The sequence below is a fragment of the Trichosurus vulpecula genome, chromosome 4, assembly GCF_011100635.1.
Source record: "Trichosurus vulpecula isolate mTriVul1 chromosome 4, mTriVul1.pri, whole genome shotgun sequence".
NCBI lineage: Eukaryota > Metazoa > Chordata > Mammalia > Diprotodontia > Phalangeridae > Trichosurus > Trichosurus vulpecula.
Window position 1 is genome coordinate 441,013,928 of NC_050576.1, and position 22,524 is coordinate 441,036,451.

Below are 22,524 nucleotides of genomic sequence, written 5' to 3' on the forward strand. Positions count from 1 at the left end.
TCCTTTAGCAAGTCATTGACTTGTTTTTCATGGTTTTCTCGCATCCTTCTCATTTCTCTTCCCAATTTTTCCTCTACTTCTCTAACTTGCTTTTCCAAATCCTTTTTGAGCTCTTCCATGGCCTGGGACCAGTTCATGTTTTTCTTGGAGGCTTTTGGTATAGGCTCTTGCACTTTGTTGACTTCTTTAGGCTGTATGTTTTGGTCTTCTTTGTCACCAAAGAAAAAATCCAAAGTCTGAGACTGAATCTGGGTGTGTTTTCGCTGCCTGGCCATATTCCCAACCAACTAACTTGACCCTTGATTTTTTCAGCAGGGTATGACTGCTTGTAGACTAAAGAGTTCTATGTTCCATGTTTGGGGGGGGATGCACCAGCTCTGCCACACCAGCACTGCTCCTTCCTCAAGAACCCCCAACCCAGACTAGGCTTAAATCTTCAGCAGGCTGTGCACTCCTGCTCTGATCTGCCATTTAATTCCTCCCACCAGGTGGGCCTGGGGCCGGAAGCAACAGCTGTAGCTGCTCCACCGCCGCTGCCCCGGGGGCGGTGGCCGAACTGCAAACTCCTTCCACTCCCGCAGCTTTTCCCACTAACCTTCTCCGCAGTCTTTGGTGTTTGTGGGTTAAGGAGTCTGGTAACTGCCGCAGTTCACTGATTCAGGGCGCTAGGGCCCGCTCCACCCGGCTCCTGGTCTGGTTGGCCCGAGCCGCTCACGCTGGGCTCTGCTCTGCTCTGCTCCCAGCTCCCAGCTCCCAGCTCTGTGTGGGGTAGACCTCACCCAGAGACCATCCAGGCTGTCCTGGGCTGGAGCCCTGCTTCCCTCTGCTGTTTTGTGGGTTCTGCAGTTCTAGAATTGGTTCAGAGCCATTTTTTATAGGTTTTTGAAGGGACTTGGTGGGGAGCTCACGCTAGTCCCTGCTTTCCAGCCGCCATCTTGGCTCCGCCACCCACATTTGGTTTTTAAAATCATTTTAGCACCTTTAATTTTTTCTTTAACTCTTCTGGGAATTCTTTTTGGGCTCATGTCCAGGCAAGTTTTCTTTGAGGGTTTATTTATAGATATTCATGAGTCTTTTTCTTCTTCTGTGTTTGTATCTTGAGCTTCCCTATCACCATAATAGCTCTTTATGGCCACGGTATTTTTGTGTTTACTCATTTTTCTAGCCTACTTCTTGACTCTGGACTTTGGTGTTGAGTTTGACTGACTTTGGTGGGGGGCAGGGAAAGGTTGGTCCGAGTTTTCCTCCCTATATGTCCTTCTACTGTTTTCACAGCTCGGTCTGGAGGTCTGCAAGATTTCAGGGCTTCCAAAGGGGTGTGGCCTGGGGAGGGAGCTGATCACCACATTCCTGATCTGAGTCTGTATGGTTGGGTCCATTGGCTTGTGGAGAGCTGCATTCAGTCACTGTTAGCCCTAGGAGGTTCTGCAGGCTCAGACTGCCTGAACTGTCAGCCCTTTTTGGGTTTGGTCCCCTGCCCTGGTCATTCCACTGCAGGCCTATGTGGGGCTAAAGGTTAGCACTGAGGTGCCACTCTGCTCTGGGCTTACAGCTGCATAGCTACATTTCTGGAACTTGTTCTGTGTTCATACTTAGCTGGGCCCTGTGCTTCCTTACAACGACCCCCATCCATCCTGTGTCTGTGACTGTATTGGGAATCAAGATGGGCTCAGCGTTTATTCAACCAAGTGCCCTTGAAGAGTTTGGCCTTTGTTTCCTTGATTAAATTAGGAGTCCTTGATAACCTCCTTGCCTCAAGGGAAAGCCTAGTTTACATGGGTTTGAGTGACATGTTTGTGACATCAGAGGCTTTTAGACCACATGGGTGTAAGTCACATTTTTGTGATGATTTTAGGTCACGTGGGTGAGTCGCATGTGTGACTCACCTTTGACCCTGAACAAGATATATAAATGCAGAGGTTGGCTTTCTCTTTTGGAGCTCTGAGCCTCAGCAGGAGTGGTGCATAACTCTAGGCCAGCCATTGTTACTCGCTCCCCAGCTTTGATGTTGATGCTTCTCTGGTAACTGTAAATTATGATTTTGTCAGACAGAAATCTGTTGATTCGTGTTTATTTGCTCTGCTTGTATTTGCTCTGAAGCTCAGGGTGCTGACTTATCCCCCTGAGCTCAGTGAATGATATTTGTATGTTGGATTAAAGTAATATTGTTAACCCCTTAATGTTGCTTTCCTTAGTAAAGCAGATCAAAAGGACCTGGGCTTGCAGCATTCTTGTTGTTGGGCTTGTGTTGGTTTTTCACCCCACAGCAGCTGCTAGCCGGATTGTTGAAGCAGTGACCCGGCACCAGGCAAAGGATGACAGGGTTGCCAGATGGCATTTGTTCTTGCTACCACTGCTAGATCAGGGTCTCCTGGGTCCTCTTCTGGCCCTGGTGCTTTCTAACATTCAGTCTCAGGCCCTGCTCCCCCACCCCCATTGTCTCTGAGTGCTGGGATGCTTTCTGCCAGTGCCACAGTACACTCCTGATGAACCCCTACCTCAGTGTTGGCAGATCTCTCTCTCTCTCTGTGTCTCTCTCTCTCTCTCTGTCTCTCTCTCTGTCTCTCTCTCTCTCTCTCTCTCTCTCTCTCTGTCTCTCTCTCTCTCTTCTCTGTCTGTATGTCTTTGCTTCCCTCTCCCCCTATCCCTATCTGTTTTTTCCTGTTTAGAATTCTGACTGATGGGTTTTCTAGGTTGCTGTGAAAGAGGTGTGGTGGGCAAGCTAGGCAAAAATGTTTCCTCTCACTCTCCCCTCCTGGATCTGCCCCCTGCCCCAGCCTCTCTGCTGGCCTCCGGTCTCCTCTCTCCAGCTGCCTCTCAGACATCTCAGACTGGAAGGCCAGCTGACACCCAAAACTCAATATGTCCCAAACAGAACTCCTCTTTCCCCAGAAAGCTTTGTGTCCTCCTACCTTCCCTCATCTCCTCACACCTGGAGCTTTGCAGTAGCTGCTGATGGAGCTGCCCCTCCCCTCTCTCCAGTCCATCCTCCATTCAGCCTAAAGTGATTTTCCTGAAGCACAGGTAGAACATGTCAGCTTCCTACTCAATAAACTCCAGTGGCTCCCTATTGCCTCCAGGATCAAATATAGAAGATACTTTATTTGGCATTCAAAGTCCTTTATGCCCTCCCTCCCCACCTTTCCAGTCTTCACACTTTACATGCCAACATTACTCTTCGATCTAGTGCAGCCTCTTGGCTGTTCCATGAACAAGATGCCTCAGCCCCAGGCATTCTCTGGCTGTCCCCTATGCCTAGAACATTTTCTTTCCTTCTCTTTGACTACTGACATCCTTGGCTTCCTTCAAGTCCTAACTAAAATCCCACCTTCTACAGAAAGCCTTCCCAAACCCCTCTGAATTCTAGCGCCTTTCTTCCTTTAATCGTTCCCTCGTTACCCTGTATATAACTCTCTGGGTACCTATTTGCACGTTGTCTCCCTCATTAGATCACAAGCTCCTTGAGGGCAGGGACTATCTCTTGCCTCTTTTTACATTCCCAGTGCTTAGCACAGGTCTTGGCACATAGTAGGCAACCACATGGTGGTTGAGATCACAGAGAACAATGTTCAATGTCATAGGGTCAAAGGCAGATTCCACTAGAGACCTCCTTCCAAATTTATGTCAACTTATTGGGTCTGGTCATCCACCAGGTTTGAATCTCTCTAACAGCACTATGGGCTAGCCCAATGGTGTCAAACTCAAGTAGAAATCGGGCCACCAAACCTGACACTAAGATTTTTGTGGCCACGTATTTATTGACTTAGAAAACCACATAATACAATACTATGTTCTATTGTATTTCTATTTATTTTATTAAATATTTCCCAACTACATTTTAATTTGCTCCTGGCAGCCCGGAGAGTTGCCCTTGTGTCTGCCTCCTCTGGTCCAGCCTACATGTCTCCATCTTGACCACAAAGAAAGCAACCAAGACAGCCAAATGCTTTGCTGAAGTCTAAGCATCTTAGATCTTTGGCATTCCCCAATGCACTGATCTAGTAACCCTGTCTAAAATGAGTTTCAGCTATTCCGACCTGTCCTGGAGGGCGCCAAGCTGGTGTTGGGACATCATTGTCTCCCTTTTAAATGCTCATGGCCCACAGAAGATGTGGATTGCTGATCCCAGTGCAGGGGCAGCAGGACTCAGGCAATACCACTGCAGGGCCAGGTGATACAAAGACCCTTCATTATTTTCTCCACCCAAGATAATACTGAAGGTGAGGGAGTTGAATAGCAGAGTATTATGTAAGTGACACCCCAAAAGAAGCCTCCCTTCCCGTGTACCTTTGGCCTTTCATATTTAAATGTTCCTCTTGGAATCTGGGTGGTTTTTGTTGTGTTTTGGTTTTTGGTGGCCTATAAGCTCTATGTACAGGATCCCTGGAGTCTGGTAGGGGATGCTCCCCGGAGCTTCTGCCCGTCTAAATGGGGCTGCCATATTGGCCAAGGCAGGACAGCCCCAGAATGGAGGACAGACTCCTCCCTGGGTGGGGGCAGCAAGGAGAGGAGCCAAAACTGGCTAGAGAGTCATCAGAGCAGAGATTTAGGACTGGGAGTTCGGGAGGGCAGGCAGACCAAGCCCACCTCACTTTACAGATGGGGAAGCTGAAGCCCAGAGGAGGTAAAGTGACTGAGTGGTGGGATCTATGTGCCCGTGTGTCAGCATTCTTGACAGTGCCCTGCCCACCTCTGGGGCTGCTGCCCCTAGACGGACACCACTGTCTCTCCAGCTATCACCCCTCCCTCCTTTGCTTCTCATCTTTGAGGAAGTACATCAGCTCATCGCCCAGCCTCCCCCTCCAGCCCCTGCTTGGGGGAGCCCTCTTTCCTCAGAGTCTCTGCTCAGGGTAGAGGTCAGGCTTCTGCCCCACCTCAGGAGGTGTGGCTAGTGGGCAGGTCCAAGTGCCCCAGGGGTGGGGCCAAGGGATTCTGGAGACACAGGGAAGCAGCTGATCCTAGCGGAAAGAGCCTGGCTTGGGCATCAGGAGGCCCATGGTTCTGAATCCCAGGCCAGGTGTGACCTTGGGAAAGCTCTTCTCCTCCTCTGAGCCTTCTTTACTTGCTGGACTAATGCAGATTAGTGATGATGCTTCCTTCCAACTCGAAGATTCTAGGCCTTTTCCTCTCTGGAGCCTCAGTTTTCCTGTCTGTAAATGGGGCTGAGTTCCCCACCTCACAGGATTATGCAGGATGAGATGGTAAAAAAGTGCTGGAGAATTGTGCTCCAGGGTGAGAAAGATAATTCACATAATCCTCCAGCCAAACCCTCCCACCTCCTGGGCTGGAGGCTGGCATCAGAGTCATGCTGTGCCCTTGACTTGCTTGGTACTCGCTCCTTCAATGAGGAGCTGGTGGGCAGGCCTGGCACTGGCTTGGCATCCTCTGTCCCTCATTCATTCACTCGCTCCCCATGAGCTGTGTGGGCACCTGGGCCTGCTGCAGCGGCCAGCTGACGGAGAAAATGAGCCAGGGGAGGAGGGCTGGAGCTGCTTCATCGTTTGCCTCATTTTTCTTTGCCCACTCTCTCCCTCAGTCCCCACAGTGCCAGGAAGACAGTTTTCTGCAGCAGATTTTAGAGCCAGAAGAGGTTTTTATTTTCTTTTTCCCAGATGGTGCCTGGAAGAGAGGAAGAGTGTGGACAAAACCTTATGCCAAGGTTAAACAATTTGAGCCAGTGTCCAGGGGGCGCTGCTGCTGGGGCTACAAAAGCTGGTAACAAGGAGCTGTGAGCCTCCTGATTCCCTGACTGGGCAGGGAATCTTAGCAGCTGGTGCCAAGTGGATAGGGCCTGGAGTCAGGAAGACCTGAGTTCAAACCCAGCCCCAGACACGGACTAGCTGTGTGACCCTGGGCAAGTCACTTCCCCCTCTTTGCCTCAGTGTTCTCATCTGTAAAATGGAGATGACAACAGCCTTTACCTCCCAAGGTTGTCATAGGGTCAAATGAGAGAGCCTTGTAAAGTGCTTAGCCCAGGGCTTGGCGCATAGTAGGTGCTCTACCTTCTACTGGGCTCATTGGCTGAATCCATTGGCTCTTCTCAATCCGAGGGTGAGGAGGCCATGTGTATGTTCAGAAGCACCTGGGCCAGTGTCTGACAACCAGGGCAGGGCCAGGCCGCAGGGAGGAGGACCCTGGATCTGGAGTGGAGGCTGGAGATGCAAAGGGACATTGGCTTAGCACTGAGGCATTGGCTTGTGGGTCAGTCACACTTTTCACTGTTTCCTTTCGATACAGTCTCTAAGCTTAAAGTGTAATTGAGGCAAAGAAGGTGGCTGTCTGCCCCATGTAAATTCTGTTTATTTAGTTTGTGTGGCATAGAGATGCCTTTATTTTAAAAAAAGGTTAAATGCTTGTTTTCAGCTCCAAATTCTTTCCCTGCCCCCACCCTTCCCCCATGCATTGAGAAGGCAAGAGACATGATGCCTATTATTTATATGAAAGTCATGAAAAACGTATTTCCACCCAATGTAAATTTTAGAGGGCACTGCATAGCTAACTAAAGCCACCTCCCTCTCAGCCTCCCACTGCATTTGGAATGCCCAAGCCCAAAGGGGTCAAGTGAATAAGGGAGCACCATCCTGGGGTCCCCACTTCCCAGCCTCTCTGGGCCTGGCTTAGGCTCCATCTTTGTGAGGGCAGCATTCATCCCAAGATGGTTCATTTGAGAGACAAATGGAGAAAGCTCCCTCTTTCAAAACAATTGACATCTATGTTGTCTGTTCCATGTGCACACCTATACCGAGACTCCTCCTCTCAGTTTAACTTCAGAGGTGACAGCGAATCTGTGTGGTCTGGGCTGGCTGGCTTGGCCCTCTGCCTTGCCCATTGCCCAGCCCTGCAGTCACCACCCCTATTTGGGCCCTAACCGTCTCCCACCTGGATTATCATAGGCGCCTCCTAACCAGTCCCCTGTCTCTAACCTCCTCTCATTCCCAGCCTCCCTTCACATAGTTGTCTTGAGGAATGTTCATGAGACATTTTGCTCATATCACTCCCTGTCCTTAAAAATCCTAAACTGTGCCCTGTGGCTGATCAGATAAAACACAAAACCCTTTGCCTTGCATTCTAGGACTCCCAATGTCTGGCGCCAACATCCCATCCCATCCTCCACTTTCCAGGCCACCTAGGCTAGTCACACGTGTCCCCTTTCCTCATCCTTACCATTCCAGTCTCCATGCTTTGCTCATGGTGCACCCCTCCCCCTGCGTCTCAGGGGACATCTGGTGAATAGACCTTTCCCTGTTCACCTGCCCCCTTCTCTCCAATCACACAGTTAACTGATTTAGGAAGGTAGACAAAGGATCCCACAGCTACACAAAGAGCATTTGGCTGAGCAAACACTGCCTCAGAGACTGCTCCAAGAAGTCTCCTGGCCACATGCTGAAATCACGTAAGATTCCTCCATAGGCACAAGGACAGAAAGGATGCTTTAATGATTCTCTGATTAGTCATGTCAAAGATGGCAGAATGTGAGATTTGGCTGAGCAGGGTTTGTTACAATCACAGACACTGGTAGTTCCCTGAAAAGTCCAAAGCAGAATCCCCTGGGAGGGGGTGGTCCTCCAGATGCTTCTCTGGCCCGATGACACGGTGCTGATCCCATCAAGCCCACAAGGCTATAGGGACTGGTGATGTAGAGATGTAGAGCATTTGTCTGTCAGACCTGGATGGATAGCTGGGTGGACAGTCCATTGAGGTAGCGTGGATGTAGAATGTCCATCTGCCAGACTGGGATAGGCAGTTGGGTGGACAGTCCATTGAGGTAGCGTGGATGTAGAATGCCCATCTGCCAGACTGGGATGGGCAATTGGGTGGACAGTCCACTGAGGTAGCGTGGATGTAGAATGCCCATCTGCCAGACTGGGATGGGCAGTTGGGTGGGCAGTCCACTGAGGCAGTGTGGATGTAGAATGCCCATCTGCCAGACTGGGATGGGCAGTTGGGTGAACAGTCCATTGAGGTAGCATGGATGTAGAATGCCCATCTGTCAGACTGGGATGGGCAGTTGGGTGGACAGTCCATTGAGTACATACAACCACATATGTGGTAATACAATCACATGTCTAGCTTGGAGAGATGATCTACTGGTGGACAGTGATCTGGGCACAGTTTAATGGGAGGGTGGAAATGGGCTGGATGAATGTAGTCTGTACAAGGATTTCAAAGCACTCCCAGGGGACCCCTGACACAAAACTTTGCTTTTTGAATATTAATAATATTAATCTTCCCCCAGTGATGGTGCTCTATGGCAGTGAAGCACAGGACACCAAATAATGCAATCTGTGAGTCACTTAAGAGGGAAAAGAGAGAAACTTGACAGCTAAATATATGCCATGCTGTGCCAGCAATGCCTTAGGAGTGAGAAGTGGTACCCTGGCACCACTGGGCATGTGGAGGACAAGGCTGGGTGGACCACATTACCTACTGAGAGGCAGAAGAAGCAAGCAGAGACCCTCCAGCACATGGCGAAGAGGCTTGAAGGAGACATCTGGGGCATGTTCTGAGCCTGAGTCGGCATGGGTGGGCTCACCTTGGAGTTGCTCTGTGTGGAGGACTTGAGTGTCAACATACAGTGGCTTAGAAAGTGGAGGGTCAAAGTTTTGGGCCATTGATGCTTGAGGCTGCATTCAGAGTCCCTGCCTGCCTGTGGAGGGGAGGGACCACGCTCTTTCCAGCTCTTTCAGCTCCCATCATTCTGAGATTCTTGCCAGAGCCTGGCCTTTCCATTGTTCTCTCTGGGAGGCTTGCCTCTGCTTCTGAGAATGTTGCAATTTCTCGGAGTGTTTTTCTAAGACCCACCTTTGTCCTTAGGGGCCAGTTTGAGGAGGCCCTTGGAAAACCTGTCTTGTTACTTCATAGCCTCACCCATCCCATGTTGACCAACACTGGACTCCAAGTGACAGACATTTGGCTGTTCCAGAAAAGCAAGTCCACCCTCAAGGGACAAAGGACAAAGGATCTCCACCTTTGTGGCTACTCAAAAGAATGTGCTGAGGGCAACTCCCCCCAATGCGTCATGGAGGAAGTGTGGTCTTATGGGAAGTAGCTGGCCTGGAGCCAAGGCACCTGAGTCCTCTTCTTACTCAGCTCCTGTCAGGGACTCCTCGTGTGGTTCTGGGCCAGCCGTTTGCTTCCCTGGGCCTCAGTATTCTTGTAATGGAGACAGCTATCCCAAGAGCACAGCCCTGCTTGAAGGATTGCTGTGAGAATCTGCTTGTGGCGTCACAGCCATGAATGGCTTCCGGACCCTCCAAGGGCTTCCTCCAAAGAGCTGGCTAAATCAGATCTCCCCCTGCGAGCCTGCTTGCCTCCCTGGGATGCTTTACCAGGGCTCCCCTCAGGTCTCCAGAGCACTTCGAGGTTTGCAAAGCACTTTCCTCACAATGTCCCCGTGAGAGAAGGAATACAAGGACTATTAATCCATATTACAGAGGGGGAAAATGAGGCACATTCTTTACCCGGTTGGGTAAGCAGTAAAGCATGAAGGGAGATCTTGGGCAGAGCAGGGCTCTCCCGTAGCTCAGAGTAGAGTCTTGGGGCACATCCCCTGACTGCTCTGCCTTCCCCTGCCCCATGACTAGTGCCGACAGATGGTGATGACATCTGACCGGGTTCGAGAAGCCTCCCACAAGAGTCTGGGGCCAGTGAGAGCAGCCCAGGCTGCTTGGCACCGACTTGGCACTCCCCCAGCCCCCTCCAGCTCTGGTCACAGGTACACGCCATCTGGGTTCAGTTTCCCAGATGTAACAAAGTTCGTGACTCCATGCTTGATCCTCTATAGGAAGGTCCAGGAATATCAGGCCTGGAGTCAGACTCGAGTTCAAATCCAGCCTCAGCCACTAGCAATGTGACTCTGGGCAAGTCACTTCTATCTACCTCAGTTTCCTCGTCAGAAAAAGGAGGATAATAACAGCCTCTACCTTGAGAATTTATTGCGAAGATCAAATGAGAATATTTGTGAAGTGCTTTGTACACCTCAAAGCGTTCTAAAAATGCGCTAAAAAACTAATAACAAATCCTCGCTGAGCCTCAATGTGCTCATCCTGGCAGTGGGGATGCGCGGTCTGGCTCCTGGGGCCAAGCCTGTGACAGCACATTGGAAGGGCCAGAACCACTGGGAACAGGCTGGAACCGGCCCAGCCCTGGGAGCCAGCCTGGGGAGGGGGAGGGGCAGCTGCCTAGAGACCCAACGGACAAGGGCTCCAGCAAACAGTTCGCCTTTTAGAGGGGGAAGAGAGGGGGAGAGTCCAAAGGCATGGTGGGAGGGGGTATCTGGGGAACCTCAGCAGGATCTAGAGATGGGGCAGGAGGACCATGGTGGTAGGCAGGGATTGGGGCGGTCTCAGGAGGATGGGCAGCAGTGTGTGTGTCTCTCTGCTTTCTCGCTGGGTTAAAGATGCAGGAACGGGAGAAGCCTCTGAGGCTCTTCAATCCAGGCTCTAGTCCTGGGCTAGGGATCACCATTGCTTCTCTCCCACACCTGACTGAGCTCAGAGCTGAGAGGGCCCTCCAAGAGCCACGGTGGCAGCCCAGAGAGGGTGGGGACCTTAGGCCATCCCAGTGAAGAGTCGATCACTTAACTCCCACCTGTGATGTCCATGGTGCTGACGGGCCTCACTATAGAGATGATGAGGCCTCAGGTCATGGATACACAAAGAAAGAATTCAGTAAATGCCTTTTGACTTGATTCGTTGACTCTGGCCAAGTTGATCTAAGTCTTGGATTAGATCTTGGGGCATACTGAAGCAGGGGAAATGCCCAGGCCTGCAGTCAGGAGCCCTGGCTCTGTCTTGTCGACACCCGGAGCTGTGGCTGTTTCTAGGCTTTCGGTCATGAGGAGCAGATGAGCAGTGGGTGGGGGTGAAGGTGCCCCTGGCAGCCTGGGAATATCCATGCCAGACTGAGGGACCTACCCAGAGGCGAGAAGGAAGTGGAGGGAGGCCAGCCTGGCCCTCCAGGGGCTTACCTCCCTAGGCGGGGGCTTCTCCATGTGGAGAAAGGGCTAGAATGATAGTGGCTCTTCTGTCCACAGGTTTTTCTCACTCTTGGAGAGGTCCTTCTCTCTTTCAACTGGGCCATTGTCACTGACATCCTGCTGGTAAGTCAGCCTGGGGCTGTGTTGGGGGCTGGTTCTGGGAGGGAAGAGCATCCAGTGTCCAGGCTTGCCCCCTACAGTGAGCTGGTGTGAGTTTGATGTGGGTCCCGGGGAGAAGTTCTCGGTGCTCTTGGGGTCAAACCGGGCCTTGGCTGGAGCAGAACACAGTGGTGGGTGGGTGAGGAGCTGGGGGAGCAGTGTTGGAACCAGCCCTGGCTGGGCATGGGAGGGAAGGTAAGAAGTAGAGTCCTCTCAGCTGCTGTGGAATCCAGCCCAGTGCCAACTCTCACTCCTTGCCTGACTTCCTGGAGTAACCCTGCTGTTCCATTGGAGCTTCCCTGGGCTGGTCTGGGCCCCTTTGCCTTGGTCAGTGCATCCATCACCAATCTGTACTGACTATTTTCTGGGAGTCGTGGGCCTCTGCTGGACAGGGCTAGCTGCCTCTGCCTTGTGGGAGTTCACAGTCTAGCCAGAGTAGGAGTTACTGGAGATCAATAAAAGACTAGGCTGGTCCTTTCTAGTGTTAATGCTGTGTTCCTTTGATGACCCTCAGATCAGAGAAGGAGGAAGGAAGGAAGGAAGGAAGGAAGGAAGGACGGAAGGAAGGAAGGAAGGAAGGAAGGAAGGAAAGAAGGAGGGAGGGAGGGAGAGAGGGAGGAGGGAGGAAAGGAAGGGAAGAGGGAGGGGGGGAAGAAGGAAATAAACATTTGTTAAATGCTTACCATTAAGTGCTGGGGATACCAATATAAGCAAAAAGAAAGATAAGAATGCTCTCAAGGAACTTCCACTTTGATGGGGGAGGGCCACACACAAAAGGAAGCAGAAAAAGTGGGGAGAGGGGAGAGTGAAAGAGTCAGTGGCAGGGGCGGAGTCTGAAGAGAAAGTCAGGAACAGGGCCAGGAGGGGAATGAGGCCATGGAGGGTCTGTGCAATGAAAGGATGGTGAGGGGAGGGTGGGGGAGGCCATTCCAGGATGAGGAGGCCCTGGGTGCTGAGTGAAATTACAGGAGGAGAGGGCAGAAGAGGAGGCCTGCTTCTGAAGTCCAGAGAAAGGAACAGGCAGGGGAGGGATGATAACATGATTTTAGGCCAGCTCCAGAATGATTCTGGGACAGTCTAGATTCTAGACTCTAGAGATTCTAGATTCAGAGCTGGAAGGGCCTCTAGTCCACCTCATCCTGACCTAGAATCTCTACACCATAGCCAGCAGGTGGTCATCCTTTAGGGGGGTTGCTGGGGATGCCTACAACCCATTCAGCCCCAGGGTAACTGCTATCACTAGGGTCTTTGTCCTCATCCAGCCACGATGGGAGCTGGGGCCGAGAATTGTGGGTGTGTTGGGGAGGAGGGCCAGGCCCTCCCATCATGAGCCTCTCACCTTCTCAAAGGTTCTGCTTGCTACCCACTGGGTCCTTGCCTTTGTGCAGGCCTTTCCCTCCAGCCACTCTCTTCCTGGAGGAATGGTTTTCTTTTCAAAGCAGCTCCTTATAAGCCTCCCTCATTACTCCACTAAAGAAACCTGCCCACTCTTTGACTAGAAAGGCTGAGTCTGGTTTCTTTCTTCTTGTTCTGGGAAGTTACAAAAATAAATCAATAATTCTCTTTTGTTCAATTCGAGCCCCCAGGCAGAGAAAAATCTCTGGTGAATGTGTGTGTGTGTGTGTGTGTGTGTGTGTACTGCAGTTTGAGCAAAGATCAGCCATGCTCAGGCATTCCCTCTCAGCTGTGTTTGTGCAACAACACACACTAATCGTAATGTCAAGGTGAGCCACATTGATCAGCTTTAAAACAAAAAGGAAACAGAAAAGGAAGCTTAAGAAATGGAGATTTGGGGAGCTTGCCCACCTGCCTCCGAGAAACTGGGGACAGAGTGTGGGCTATCCCCAGCCCTTCTAACAGCCCCCGACAAGTCAAACCAAAGCAACAGGCTAAATTATCAAGCTAAGCCCAGAGAATCCCTAGGTCAGCAGAAAGAAAGACAGCATCGGCCCTCAGGGAGTTCATACTCTAACCAGGAAGACGACACATAGTCAATAACTAATAAGTGTCTGCTGTCTGTGGGCACACCACTAAGCACTGGGGATGCCAAGAAAGGCAAAAGTCGGTCCATACCCTCCAGGAGCTCAGCCTCAAGGGACAGACCACATGCCAAGGACCAGGTACAAAGCAGATCCCTAGAGGACAAGTGGGAAATGCTCAACAGAGGGAGGGCAGGAGGATGAAGCGCATGTGCTGGGGGTAGAGGTGGCTCTGATTCTGTCTTCCACCTGCTCTCTCAAGCTGTTGTGCATCTCTCCTCCTCCCATACACACACACACACACAGATACATATGCACATACACACACACACAGATACATATGCACACACACACACACACACACACCACCTGCTGGATGTCCAGAAAGACATCTGGGGGAAAGGAAGAGGCAGATATGCACTCAGAGAGGCATGGGACCTAGTTCCCCAAGCAGTGGGATTTGGGACAGATGAGGTGTCTGGGAAAGACAAAGGCCCCTTCTGCTGCTGAACTCTTGGCTCTTTCCTAGAACTATGGACAGCTCTGGCCTGGTTGCTGAATGACTGAGCAATTCTGCTCTGTGTCTTCTCTCAGGATGGGCCCTGGAATGGGCCTGGGAGTGGAGGCAGGGAAGCTTTTCCATGTCCAGTGGTTTCAGAACCAGCTCTGGTGCAGCAATCTGAGCAGCTCCCACCTCCCCGTGAGTCCCTGGGGGCAGTGCGCCCCTCTTTGGAGGACTGCCTAAATCTGAGATGTAAGGAATGGGAGGCTGATGGAAGGCTGTGGAGATCAGACAGGATCAGCCAGGCCTTTATGAGGAGAGAACAGACCAGGGAGAGGAAGGGATGTGAGACTAGAACTCAGTCCTCTGGACAGCCTGACCAGGCTCCTTTACAAGCCATAGCCAGACTTTTGTGAATCTCCTTTGCTCGGTGCTTGAGGACTGGCCACCATAGGCTGTTTCTTGGAGGAGGGAGGGGTGATATTTGCTCTGGTTGGTGGGGGAGGGGTACAGAATGTACAGCAGTGAGTGGGAGACACTGGAGGGGATGAGGTGGCTCGGGGCAGGCCTTCAGGGGAGGCTAGGTGGCTTTCAATCCAGATGGCCTCCAGTCCCCATGGCAGAGGGAATGTCGTTCAGGAACCTGGAGGGTTGGGCTGGAGGCTTCCGTGGGCCCTTCCATTGCTTGGCAGCCCCCACACTCCCTTCATCTCAGCCTGGCCATTCTTTGCTCCTTTGTTTCCATTGTTCCTGACGGTCGGACTGCAGGCTGCCTTCAAAAGTCCCACCTGCGAGAAACCTTCCAGGATTACTCCAGCCAAGGATCATTACTCCCATCTCTGCACTCCAAGGAGTGAGCTGTCTGGCTGTAGCACAAGACCCTCATCAAACCCCAACTCCAAGCGGCCACCCCTCAATGGGAACCATGTTTCCCCATTAGGATGAGGGAGGATCTGCCAGTCTTCTCCAAGCCTCTCCCCCCACCCCCATCCTGGCTCCGCGCAGAATGTAAAGGAGACCATTGGGTGTGCTTTGTCTCTGGGGGTGTTTCAGAGGTGGGGGCCACCCCATCCACCATTCTGCTTTCTTAAGGATGTCTCAGTTTCCTTCAGAGATCTAATTGTTTGCAAAGTCTCCCCAGCCTCCACCAGTAAGAGGGAGGTGTTACTGTCGTGTTCTTGAAGGGTGAGGAGCCCCCCCCATTCACAGGACAGCTGGGTGGTGGGCTCCCCAGGGTGAAGACCTCTCTCAGGGCAGAGGTTCTCAGTGCCTGCTCTCCAGGAGGACCAAGGCTGGTGACTCCCAGGAGCAGCGAGAGTGGAGGTGGCCCCCTAGCACCCAGCTCAGCCCCTCTCCAGGGATGGATTTGTGCTAGCTGCCTTTGTCAGTCCTGGGGGAGACTTCGTTCTGCCATCTCTTGGCTCCCACTCACTCGAGTCATGAAACAGCAGAGTGGGCCGCTATTTCTCATCTGGGGAGGTGGCTGATGCTATTCCCACCAGGAGCCTGCTTCCACATGGGGACAATCTCTTCTTCCTCTGAGTTCTTTTGTCCTTGAAGAGTAAGTGGTCTCCACTGGAGCCAGCGCCATCCACGCCAGGAACCTCAGCTGAACAGCTGCAGAATGCTGGAGTTGCCAAGGGCTCCAGAGGCAGATTCTCCGGTCTGAGCCTCTTACTTTGCCCAGGAGGAAACAGGCCCAGAAGAATGAAATGGCTTGTCTGAAGTCCCAGAATGAGCCAGCAGCAAGAGTGGGCTGGCAGCTGGGCTCTGCCCTCTGCACACCCCGCCTCCCCTCCCTGGGGTTTGACCCAGGTGTAGATCATACCTGTGTGCTTCTATTTTTAGGCAGGCTGGCAGGCATGCCCAGGAGGAGGAAGGGAGTGTGTTGGAGGACAGCTGTTCTGGATTCCACCTTAGCAGGGTGAGCGAGTCCTTGAGAGAACAGGAAAAGAAAATCCAAGAGGCTGATGGGGAGCCAGGCTTGTGCCAGGGCTGGAGGGCAGAGCAAGGGGACTCGGAGGAGGCTGGGAGAGGACGAACCACAGAGACTCTGAACTGGGCCATGGAACTCCTGAAGGGGGACATGGACCCTTGGAGGAAGCAGCTGATGAGATTGGGGCAGCGGGAGGGGCCAAGGGCTATGAGTGATTGGGAAACGTGAGTCCTTTCCCTGCACTTCTCTGGAGTGTGAGAGGTCCCCTCACCAAACCTGATGGTGCCTCACACTCAATCCTCCTGCTCCAAGGGACCTAGGAAGTAGAACAGGGAAACCTGAAGTCTCAGGCCAGAAACAGAACCCCGAGGTGCAGAGGAGGGGTCTCCTCATTACTACTGATTAAAACACTGACTTCAGAACAGAAAGGCAGAAAGGGAGAGAGCTGCCTGTATGTCCATCAAGGCTGTTACCACAGGGTATCCAGGAGGAAGAAGACCAGCTGGAGGCCCCCATGATATTCAGCAAGAGTGGAGACACAACTCAGGCCTCTGATATTTGTACCCAAATACACCGAGGAGGCAAAGTGAACAGAGTGAAAGCAGGAGAACACTAGCTAGCATTCGTGTAGTGCTTTTAGGTCTACAAAGCATTTTACAAAGATTCTCTCATTTGATTCTGGCAGGTAAGTGTTATTATCATCTCTGTTTTACAGATGAGGGAACTGAGGCTGAGAGGGGTGAGGTGACTTGGCCTGGATCACACAGTCAGTAAGTGACTGAGGCGGGATTTGAACTCAAATCTTCTAGACTATAAGTCCAGGGGAAAGTGACTTCTGGCAACCAAGAGGATTTTGAATAGGAGAGAAATAGAATCATGGGGTTGAAACCTGTGGTCCAATGCTGGACCAAAAGGCCCTTTGCAGACACAGCAAAAAGACCAAGGCTGTTTCACTTCTGTCATACTAGAAACGTGATCTCACTCTACCCAGTATCTTTGTATCAAGGGGAGACTATGGCCCCAGCCTGGGAGGCGCTTCCTAGGACAACTGTCCTTACTATTACTGCCTGGTGAATGTATAGTCTATGGTATCTCTAACTCTGTCTGATAGTCAATGGAGGTGTGGGAGGTGGTGCACTGGTGGGGGCTCATAAGCAACAGTAGTAGACATCTCAAAGTACTCAGGGTTACCCCTAGACTCCCAAGGTAGTAGCAGTCAGCTGCCTTCTGAAGACCCTGACTGCATGTTCCACTAAGTCAACTAGCACAGGGTAGGCAGAAGGAAGGAAGGAAGGAAGGAAGGAAGGAAGGAAGGAAGGAAGGAAGGAAGGAAGGAAGGAAGGAAGGAAGGACAGAAGGAGGGAAATGAATGTTGCCTTTTTGCTTGAGGGCATAGACTTTCACTTTTGGTTTTGTATACAGTAGGTGCTTAATAAATACTTTTGGGTTGGCTCATGCCAGGCAGATCAGCCAGGAAGCTACTTCAAGAGTCCAGGGGAGAAGAGATGAGGGCCTGAACTGGGGTGGCCACAGTGGGAATGGAAAGGAAGGACCAGGATCTGAGATCTGCTGGGGTCTGAGAGGGGAGAGTTCATGGATCTGAATGACCAGAAGGATGGTGGCACCATTCTAAGAGTAGGGACAGATTGATCAGGAGCTGGGCAGAGGTATAGACTGTAAGCAGTAAGGAGGAGTAAGTAAGGACTGTAGAGACAGTTGTTGCTTTTTGGTTTCTGGTGGGGAGTGCATGACTGAAGACTTGGGGATGGATGAGATCCCACCTGGAGAGAAGGCAGGGAGAGACCAGAAGGGAGCCCATGACATAATCTTAAGGAACACCTAGGGTTCACCACTTAGCACAGTGCCTGGGCAAGGAGTAGGCATCTGCTGCATGCTTGTTGACTTCTTGTCTTGACTTTGAAGGGTGGATGGAGGTAGCTCAATCCTGTAATGTAATGTCAGGATGGCCTCTGAAGAAGTTTCTAGAGTTCATTCAGTTCAGATCATCAAATGGAGGAAATCCAAAGCCAGGATAGAGCTGCTTGGGTTGGGTAGGCCAATGGTAACAGGATGGGGAGAACAGAGCACCCCTCACTTAACTGTTGTGGGGCTTTCCCTTTCCTTACCAGGGAAAAGATTGTCTTGTTTCGACAAGATAGAAATCAAATGATTGACAGATACCCCAAGGTTCCCTCAGGGACTTCCAGCACCCACAACTACATCTCAGGGGACCAAAAAGACTTCCTGGTGTGTGGCTGAGCCCATGTCTTGGGCTGTGTCCTGTTACTTAAAAAGAATCCCAAACAATCACTGGGATGGAGTCATAGAAAGCATGCTTGTGATGTCCCCTAATGTCAGGAAACTGGAAGACAGACTTGCCATGTTGGATGGCAGACTCATGATCTCGTGATCTTGATAAGCTGAGATAATGGTCTGAATCTATAATTAATCTATAATTAAATGAAATTTAATGCAGGTTTTCAAAAAGTCCTACATGAATTCAAAAATCAACTACTCCATGTTTTGGGACAGGGAAGAATGACTGGACACATGGAGAAGGCCTGGTGGTCTTGGAGAAGTGGAAGCTCTATTTGGGAGCCCAATGAGACAACTAAGAAAGTCAGGGCTCTCTCAGATTCTATCCTGGAATCAGGGTATGGAGAAAGGAGAGCAAGTGCACTGTCCAGGGTTCTCAGATACACCTCAGAGTGACAGGTCAGACTTAGAAGTCATGTATCAGTACCAGAATTACCCAAGCTTCATGGATTCCTTTATGATGACCACCTCCCCTGGGAAGATGCCCACTACAGCACATGCAACACCCAAGGGAGGACAGGCCTGACCAGTCACAGGGTTGGCAGGCCCAGAGATTGTTAGAGCGATAAGTCTAAGGAGAGAGATTGATCTTGGGGGCATTGGTTGTACAGAGAATTTGGGGTACAGTTTTCAGGTTGTCGGTAGTTGTTTCGGAGTACTGCTTAGAGAAAACTTGGCCTCTGGTTTTTGGTCCTGTTGCTCAATACAATTCTTATGCCATTAAGAAAAGTCGATTTACATCTGGCTTAGAGATAAATTCAATGCTCCCTGGAAGGTAAATTCATTTTAAGAGACTTTGATGGACATGCATTGTCAGATACTTTCATCTTAATTAGATGGCTAAATGGTTTTTCTCAACTTAGTCAGCTCCAACATTTGCATGTTGTGAAAAGCTGACAGCCATTGTGGAGACAATATTAGCTCTAGTCTACATGTCCCAAGGCAGTTTTCTGCTTTCCACAGCATGCTGCTCCCCAGGCAGCCCTCCCAAGAGGCAAGGGAAGCACACAGAGACGTGTGTGTGTGTGTGTGTGTGTGTGTGTGTGTGTGTGTGTGTGTGTGTGTGTGTGTGTGGGATCTCCTCTGGAGGGCCAGGCACTGAAGCCATGCCATTCCCAAGTCCTGGAACCTTACCTGGGTCTGATCCTCATTCTTCCAGTAACTGATTTTGCCCGGAAGCGCCAGACTCATGGTCAAGGGAGCAAAGGACCTCTCCTTCTCTTTAAAGGCCCTGTAGGATGCTGCCTCCTTCTGTGTCCTACTGCTCATGATCCTATCACTTGCTCTGTAGGTCTCTTCCAACATCTCCAATTATAGCTCTGATCTTGTGGTCCTGCCCTGGTCAGGCCACATCTGGAGAAGACCTAGGTGCACATCTTAGGAAGGTCATTCTGAGCTGAAATATGTCCAAAGGAGAATGCTCTAGATGCTAGAAGGACTCAAAACATGTCATGTCATGATCATGTCATGTTGAAGGAACTAAGGTTGTTTTATGCAGAGAGGAGAAGACTCAGGGAAGTGTGCTACCTGTCTTTGACTCTTTGAAGGGCTGTTACATGGAAGAAGGATCAGCCTTGTACTATTTGGTCCTGGAAGGGGCAATGGGGGAAGTGGCAGAGGCCAACTGAGGCTTCTGGTCAGGAAAAAACTTCTACATAATCCAGTGGTTCCCCAAAGGGGAATAGGCTCCCTTAGGTGGGGGTGGGAGCAGGTTGAGTCACTAGTGCCATCGAGGCATCCTGGGCATTTCTGGCATTTTAAGGTTGGCAAAGTAGGTTACACAGTCATCTTATTTGATCCTCACAACCACCTTTGAAGTACTCTGGGCATCAGGGAGACAATTGAAGCTCAGACAAGCCAAGTGATTTGTTCAGGGCCATCCAGCACGTGCAGGAGTAAGGGAGCCAAGTCTGTGAGCACTTGTTGAGCAGGTTATAAAAGGAAATCTTCCTCTGGTCAGGCTTGGACTTGGTGACCTCCAGCGTTCCTTCTAACACGGAGATTCTAGGATGCTGCAATTTAAACATAGACACAAATCTTCTGGATGAAGCTCCAAACTTGGCTAATGTCAAAATTCCCAAGCTCATCTTTGCCTTAGCCTTGGCCGATGGTACATTTCAGAAGAAGCAGCAGAAATCATCTGCATATTTTAGCACAAAATTAACACCATCATCAGCTTGGCATTATTTTAGCACTAAATTAGCATGATTAACAACTTGGAGCTATTAGCATCTGAACTGTGGAGGTGACACCTCCGAAGCGGAGTTAATGATCCTGTCCTTTCCATTTGTCCTGTGTTACTTGTTGACATTATATGCACATCTGGGCTGCATTTCCAGCAGTGTGCAAACTCATGTGGACTTGGTGCTTTGTAGGATACAGGATCACAGAGTTGGAACTAGGAACATGGGACCACAGAAACACAGGATCCTAGAATATAAAACCATTGGATGATGGAAACCTAGGACCATAGCACGATAGGACCATAGGACTGTAAGATATTAAAACCATAGAATGATAAGATGATGGGACCTCAGAACTAGAATCTCAGGATCATCCTATGACTCTGGTTCTATAGCTCTAGAATGTTAGAGCTGGAAGGACCATTACAAACACTCTCCTGCAGCCCCTTCATTTCATAGAGGAGGACACTGAAGCCTGAAGACAATAGCTTGCCCAACGTCCACAGAAAGTTAGCAGCAGGCACAGGAGTGGCAAGTGACTTCCCCAGGGCCAGTAGGGAGTTTGTGGCAGAGCAAGGATGACATGTTAACCCTTCTAGGGCATGGGACACATGGACTTTGAAGAGAAGAGAGAAGGATTTAAAACCGGTCCTTTGAGGATAGGTGAAAAGAACCTGAGATTTGACATCTGATCCTGTCCTCAGGGATTTGCAGGTAGGGGTGGGGAGGGGGAATTAGACCTGTGATTTCATTGGTGAACTCCCTCTACCATGCCAGGCTGGCACTGACTCCCCAGTTTGTAGGCTTGGAGAGCTGTCCATGGTGCTGAAAGCGAAGTGCCTTGCAGGTTCACACAACCAAGTTGTGTCAGGTAGGACAGGAAAGCAGGCCCTTGTGGCTCTGAGATCTGACCCATGTGGAGGATGAGCAGATTCCTCCTCATCCAATGAAGTTGGGATGCAGATAAGCTTGAATCCAATGAGTGAGGTGGTGTCTGGGCCTGAGGAACACCTTCTGACTGATTGCCAGCCAAATGGAACCTGGGTGTTTGGTCCTGGGGTGCTGGGGAGGGTAAGAGTGAGAGGAAGGTTCTGATTTGGATTATTAGCTACATTTGCCCCAACATCACTAGCAGCAGAAGCAGCTGCCAGAGCTCTGGAGGAAAAGGAATGCGATATCTGGGCTATATAAGGTCTCAAGGCATCACTTGCTTGAAGAGAGAACAGACTTTCACCCTTGCTGCCTTTTTGCTCTTCCACAGAAGTGCCAGTGCATGTTCCTTTGAAGTCCTTCCCTCTCAAAGAATGGGATCTGCTTTGGAGGGATGCAAGATCAAATACAAAATGATCTAGTTGGCCTCCATGAATTGGTCCCAGGCAGAAAGGAGGCAGGGACATCACAGACCCATAGACCTTGAAAATCATCCTCCTAGAGCAAGTTGGAACTGCACCCAGAAGGCTATAAAACTGTACATACCCTTTCACCCAGCAATATATATCATTGATAGGTCTCTATTCTAAAGAGATTTTTTTAAAAGGAAAGGAAAAGGATCTATATATACAAAAAATATTTATAGGAGCTCTTTTTGTGGTGGCAAAGAATTGGAAATTGAGGTGATGTCCATCAATTAGCGAAAAGCTGAACAAATTATGGTATATGATTGTGGTAGGAATACTATCATGCTTTAAGAAATGATAAGAAGGATGCTCTCAGAAAAACCTGGGAAGACATGAACTGATGCAGAGTGAAGTGAGAAGACCAGGAGAACATTTTATACAGCAGCAGCAATGTTGTACAAAGACCAAATGTGAGTGTCTTAGCTCTTCTCAGCAATACAGTGAGCCAAGACAATTCCCAAGGACTCACTAGGAAGAATGTTCTCCACCTCCAGAGAAAGAACAGGTGAAGGTGGATGCAGATCAAAGTAGACTTTTTTGGGATTTCTTTATTTTATTTCTTTTTTGTCTGTGTTTTCTTTCACAACATAACTAATATGAAAATATGTTTTGCATGTCTGCATGTGTATAACCTATATCAAATCGTTTGCCTTCTCAATGAGGGAGGATGGGAGAGAGGGAGGGAAAGAATTAGGAATTCAAAATTTTAAAAAAACAAATGTCTGAAAAATTTACATGTAATTGGAAAAAACAAAATATCTGAAGCAAAAAGAAGAGAAAAGAAAAGAAAATCACTGTCCCAGACAGACTCTGGGGGAATGACTTTGAGTCTATGCTGCATGAGGATCAAAGGAAGGGGCTGTATTTAGCCTGGAGAAGACTGAGGGTCCATCACAGCTGTCTTTGAGTATTTGAAGGACTGTCATTAAGAGAAGGGATTAGGCTTATTCTGCTGTCCCCAGAGGACAGAATCAGGAGCAATGGGGGAAGTTAAAGAAGGAAGGACTACAGTGGACATCAGGACAACTTCCTACAACTAGAGCTGTCTAGAATTGGCATGGGCTGCTTCAGGAG

At 50.2% G+C, this 22,524-nt stretch overlaps 1 protein-coding gene across 1 annotated transcript in view; it reads left to right on the plus strand.

The window, feature by feature from the left end:
* The window catches only part of SPNS3 (sphingolipid transporter 3 (putative)), a 59,272-nt gene that overhangs the window by 26,951 nt on the left and 9,797 nt on the right, over positions 1-22,524 (plus strand). The window contains exon 9 of the mRNA XM_036754278.1: positions 11,036-11,101. Within this exon, the coding sequence (XP_036610173.1) occupies positions 11,036-11,101 (66 nt within the window). The remainder of the gene's footprint in view (positions 1-11,035; positions 11,102-22,524) is intronic.